The sequence below is a fragment of the Olea europaea genome, unplaced genomic scaffold (assembly GCF_002742605.1).
Source record: "Olea europaea var. sylvestris unplaced genomic scaffold, O_europaea_v1 scaffold3453, whole genome shotgun sequence".
Taxonomy (NCBI): domain Eukaryota; kingdom Viridiplantae; phylum Streptophyta; class Magnoliopsida; order Lamiales; family Oleaceae; genus Olea; species Olea europaea.
The window spans coordinates 1-6,328 of NW_019253602.1; the positions used below are offsets into that span (position 1 = coordinate 1).

At 32.9% G+C, this 6,328-nt stretch overlaps 1 protein-coding gene and 1 pseudogene across 1 annotated transcript; one reads left to right on the plus strand and one right to left on the minus strand.

The window, feature by feature from the left end:
• Positions 1 to 5: 5 nt before the first annotated feature.
• Positions 6 to 1,111, plus strand: LOC111386190 (the record flags this gene model as incomplete). The annotated part of the gene is made up of 2 exons (XM_023010644.1): positions 6 to 121; positions 735 to 1,111. Coding segments are annotated over 2 exons (252 nt in total), but the record flags the coding sequence as incomplete, so codon positions are not given.
• Positions 1,112 to 2,934: 1,823 nt separating this feature from the next.
• Positions 2,935 to 4,067, minus strand: LOC111386192 (annotated as a pseudogene).
• Between the last annotated feature and the right edge of the window lie 2,261 nt (positions 4,068 to 6,328).

The following is a 6,328-nucleotide window of genomic DNA, read 5'->3' on the forward strand; positions in this document are numbered from 1 at the left end:
TTGGACTCCAGATACTTATTGACAACAAACAATATTACAAGTTTATGGGGAAAGACATAAATATGATATCACTCATCAAGCTGGACATAGAGGATGGGAAAATTGTTCGCCACGAGGATTGGTATGCATACACATTTTATACTTACAATTAACCTGCCCTTGCTACTGTGTTCATTTTGCATTTAATTACGAAGTCTTCCTGTTAATTATTTTTGAAACTCACAAGGTTAAGAAACTATTTCCTTGCTCAGTTTTGTTGCTGTTTAATGTAAAATTCACAAAGATGGCTAATGTGGTTGAAAGTGTAGAGTCATGAGACATGACAATTCTCATCACTTGATTTCATAAAAACCAAGGGTAATGACTGGACATTGACGCTTCGTCAAATTGAGGTATGGCAGAGATATATTGACTTGAGTGAACTATCAAGCACAGTTATTGTGTCTTGTAAAGGTCGAAAGTTTGATCTTTTAGAGAGGGAACAAACGTGTCTATATTCAAATTATGTCTCATACACATATGTTCACAAGCAAGCTAGATTTATTTTTGTCTCATGCCTAACTTGTTCTCAATTTTCGTGAATGGGATTATTATATTTGGATCAATGACATTTGTTTTGTTAGGATATGTGAAGTATCTCATCTAAAAGTTTTAAGAGATGGTTTAAACTTATTTATAAAATTATGTTATCCTTCACGTGTGGGCAATATCCTAAGCTTTTTCCTTGTTTACAGGTGGGATAAAAAACCGTTATGGAATAGAGATACGGTTAAGTTGCCCGTCGTTGGTCGAATCACTGAGATGACACGCCGAGCTTCCATGTTTGCGACCCATGCTCTTATGAGGTTTGGCAAGGACCCGACCATGTGATGTTATACGAACGACAGAGGGCATACTTTTTAGTCTTCTAATATGCTTCTAGCTTAATCTGTCATTCCATATGAATTTGGTGGCTTATGCTGTCCTGTTTGCCAACTTCTTGTGATTGTCTTTGTTGGTGATCTTTCATATAACAGACGCATTGCTCTTGGTAATACGGATTAATTATATAGTCCTTAAGAGGAATTGGGTATTAGGAGGGGAGGGTAGATTCCTTTCTTTTTCATTTTCCTATTGTTTTTATTTTAATAGGTGTGTTTGATTGCAAAAGTGGAATTTGCATGAAAATAAAATAAATTTTATGTAATTGAATTGCCTAAAATTTATTAAATTATTAATAGAACATGTTTGATTGATTTAATTATAAATTTAAAAAATGTTATACATACACTCTTTTATTGGTTGGTAGAAAAGAGGGGGTGGATGAGAGAGAGAGAGGATTGCTTGAAAAATAAAAATTTACTCCTTTTCAAAGAATATGTTTTTTTTTTTTTAAAGAAAATATAGTCACATGACCAACTTTTGAAAAATATTTTCCGTGAAAAAAATATCAATCAAACACCCAAAAAATAGAATTTTTGGTGAGAATAACACTTCTCATAAAAAATTAAACCAATCAAACACACTAAAGACCTCATGTTCAACCAAATCGGTAATAATTAATTAATATATATGCACACACAATAGCATTCTGTATATTATTATGTAAATCATGATGTACAAATAACACTATTCATGAATTTTTATTTTTCAAAGGCAATCAAGAGACACTGTGAACAGTTACTAGATTTTGATACAATTAGTCACGATCTTATAAATTTTTTAATTTATATCGTATCTAGGTTTTGGGGGGCAATTCTGACCAGAAAATTATCCTAGATCGTTAACATTTGATGGACATTATGAGATTCCCCACATGAGCTTTATTTACAGAACTTGTTTGGTGAGTCGAATTGTTCATTGTTTGATAATACTAAGCTAAAATCTTATTTATACTACCAATCAATATCATCTTAATATTGCTTACGAAACAATATGCAGTTACATTGACATGAATGACATGTAATATTATTCTGTGCCTGCTGTTTTAAGCAGCACTTGCCCTTGTGAGTTATAGCATGCAGCTACATAGAAGGCGTAATGAAAAAGAAGGAAATAACAACCATTTTGACAGCTCTAACAATACCACTTGAAATATCGACAAACTGTCAACAAAGATCAAACCTCGTCAAGAGCTACGCAAGGTCGGATACATTTATTCTCAGCAATGCTACAAACTAAAAATTCGTAGAGTCAGCGTGCAGTACAGATGACCCCCCTCATCTCTCTCTTCTCAGCCTATTCTTCAGACTTCTGATAAAAGAAAATATGAGTATGTCGAGAATAAAATACATAATAATGAAGGAAATATGAAATCTAGTTTATAAAAGAACCATCGCTAATCTGAATTTCAAACAAATTATAGGAAACAGGAACTTCAATGATGAAGTACTCCAAAGTTTATCAAGATTTGTTTCAGATTCAAGTGTATAACTGGCATTCAGCAGTTTGTCAAACCCATGTCCAAAGTCAGGAATAAAGTTCAGATATTAAGCCCTGTTTGATAGGGCTTTTTTTTCCATGGAAAATGGAAAAAGTTTTCCATTTCCACCCAAAAATTGGTGTTTGATGGCAAAAAATTCCATGGAAAACATTTTCCATTTCTCCCCCCACGTGACGTGATTTTCTTGGTTTTGAAGGAATTCCAATTCCTTGGATTTTGATGAGAAAATGGGTTTTCTAACTTTTTTTTGAAAATTTTTTTGGCAATGGAAACAAATTCTATCCATGATTGTAAAAAAATCTATCAATTTAATTGACAATTTTCATGAAAAACAAAGCCACACGAACACCAAAAAATTCAAAATTTCAACATTTTCCAAGTGAAACCTAGAAAATTATACCAGTCAAACGCATTTAATTGATAATTCTTAATAAAACAAGTTCTAGGCAATTCAATTCCCTGGTATTCGTTTTCTTTCCACCCAAATTTCATTCTTGCGATCAAATGGACCATTAGTGTTCATCAGCTAGTAAGAAAATGAATGTTAAGCCTCTGATCTTGCATTCAATTCTTCTCAAAGAACCAGTCAGACAAGTAAGGGGCTTAGACCTGGCCAATGAGGGCTCTAATATAATACAAGCAGGCGATTTTGAATCCAAATTGGCCTATTCCAAAAGCAATGGCACAGGGATAGTAATATAAAACTGAACCCCAAAATAACTGATCAAACTTAGACCGTGAAGATTTTGGCTCTTTTGGAAGCTCTCTTAATTGGAGCTCTCCAAACTCTATACGCTCTCAATGGGTGGAGAGAGGACCAGCTTCTGTATATATATATTGTCAAAATGCATTTCCACCACATACATTATTTCAATATGGAAAGAAACCAGGAATTCAATTATGTTATATGAATTACAAATATACCTAAAGCTCTTTAAATTTCATTAGACCACTTTATCTCTCAACTTCATTAGTGGAATAACAATTGAAGGGATCTAAAGAAATTAATGAAATTGAGTTATATTTGAAATTAGGAGTATACCATAACTGAATATTGGTCTCTAATAAAATTAAGATCTCATGCAATATCATCCAGATTTTTCTACATTTTGGGAAATGTCAGAAATTTTTTTACAACGTTGCTTTATATTTCCATCAAAACTAAAACGTTCAATAAAAATTTCAGCTCAAACATGACACTAAATAGAGAAAAAAGGAAATAAGCGGATAATAAAAGAATTGTAATGCGTTTAAAAAATACACACCTTGTCAGATTTATCCTTGTCAGCTTTATCTTGCTCCATCTTTTTCTACATCTTCTCCGCCCTCTCACGCTCCATTTTCTTCATCGTCACCAAAACCATTATCAATATTCCTTCTTAAAAAAAAATAAAAAAAATATACACACACACACACAAGAAAACCTGAACGTAGACTGTTTCTTTGGCACGCTCTTCTTCACTGAGAACACGGCCCGTGCCATCTCTCGAGTAGCGAAGGCCAGAGGCCGATGATCGCCAGTTGCCTTCCGTCAAACGACGCACTCCAATGCGGTAAACGACAGATCTCATCGCCATTTGTCCCTTTCCAATTGCAACAGTGCATTCCGTTTGATTCCACAGCCCTATCGCCGTTTATAGAGTAAATTGTTCCAATGGTCATTCAACTTAAATTCATATTTTTTATTGGCCATTAACTTTGAAAAATATCGAGTTTTGGTTATTAAATTTAGGTTCATGTCTTTAATTGATCACTGAACTTTAAAATATCGAGTTTTGGCTACAAAAATTTTGAAAAATATCGAATTTTGATCACTGAACTTAGATCTACATCTTCAAATACTCACCGAAATTTAAAATATTGAGTTTTGGTCATTGAATTTTGGAATATGTCGTACATTATTCACTAGCATAATTGTTAAATTTTGAAAAATATCGAGCTTACAGTGAATAATGTACAATATTTTTCAAAGTTAAGTGAGTAATTTATAACATTTTTCAAAATTCAGTGGTCAAAACTCGACATTTTAAACATCAGTGAGCAATTGAAGACATGGACTTAAGTTCAATGATCGAAACTAGACATTTTAAAGTTCGGCTACCAATCAAAGGCATGTACCTAAATTTAGTGGCCAATTAAAGACATGGATCTAAATTCAATGATCATTGGAACAATTAACTCCCGTTTATATACATCCTAATTGCCGGGTTGGAACCTGGTTTTTGTACCGTGTGAAGATTCGCTCACGGGATTGCTGTGTCGTAAGGACTAAAATGAAATACCAAAACTAGCCTAAAATTTTTAATTTTATCCCATAAGCTTGAGCTTAATTCCAATTAGTCTACTCTTCTATATAGTCGAAGAATGGCCCATTAATCTTGTTAATTCACAATATTGGTACAAATAAAATTTGACAAACTCTTAAAGAAAATGAAAAAAAAAAAAAACAATAATTAGATTGAAATGTGATTTGTGCAATCATGAATAGGAATCAAGAACAACTGTCCAGTTTATGCATCATTTACTTGTATTAGCTCTTGTAAATTAAGTCTTCATTTGGTCCTCATTTTTTGAAATGAAATTGGGTGGAATAATATTTTTTGAAAAATAAGAGATTAAAAAAGAAGAAATATTTTTGATTTACATGTAAAATTATTTTATGAATGATTGTATAATTAAAAATAGGAAAGAAAAAATAAAATTTAATAGGACAAGCTCGTCAAAATCTATAACTATGCTTAAGAGCATGTTTGGTATAGCTTAAAACCCAATTAAAATTAATTTTTTAACCGTTATTTCACTATTCCAACCGTCATTTTTGAGTTCTCCTCTCACAAGTAGGACTCATTTTATCTCTAACAGTCAAAAAATCAATTAGCAAAATCCCTAACAAACAAGCACTAAATTAGCATGGGCCCCAAGTTTGACATGCCTCCATATCTAGTTGTGTTGCACTAGACATTCTAGTCACATGTCTCATATAATCAATCATCTAAGTTTTTGAAAATATGGTAAAGTGGAAATTACATGGGAACAGGGGCTTTGAAGTATATAATGCAAACTTCAGTAAGGAAGGTTTTTTAAGAATTCTTCAGATATAACATTTTATTAATTAAATATTATTTTAATATTTAATAATTAATATTAATAATAAAATAGTAATTATTTTAATAATGGCGCGTTCTAATATCTAAATTCAATTTTTCAGTATTTTCGAAATCGTTTTCTCTCTCATTCTTCCTCCACTACACCCACAATCTCCGATTACTTCATTCCCACTCAGACCATTTTTACTACATTTTCTCCTAGTTTTTGTATTACTAAAATCGTTATATTCATTATATAACACATTCAGGTCTCTGATAGAACGACTTCACGCAACTAGAGCTTCTATTGGCGACATAAAATGGCGAAATCAAAGGGGCAGAAAGGGCGATTAATGTCGAAGGCTCGTCACAAAGAAGTCGCAAGAGGAAGGATAAGGGGAGCCCCGAAAAAACCCTATTAAAAAAGTACGCAGTGACCGTGCTTAGAGGGTTATCGAAGAAGGTTATTTCGTCCCCCTTTTTTTTAATCTAAGTGATATGTGTGTGTGTGTGTGTGTTCAAAAATGGTTGGGTAGTATGTATTGAAGATCAATTGGAGAAATGTGATTATTACCCTATTCGATTGTATAGGTGATTGGAATGGGTTAGGGTTTTGAATTGAATCCCGTTTGAAATTTCCACTTGATTATTCCTTTTTAACTTTATGAATAATGTGACCATGATGTGCGAAATGTGACCAATATTGTTACGAATCTGTGGCTTACTGCCTAGAAATGTGTCCTGCCTGTAACCTGACTGGAATGTGATGTGCGAATGTGACCAATGTTGTTATGAATCTGTGGCTTACTGCCTAGCAGTG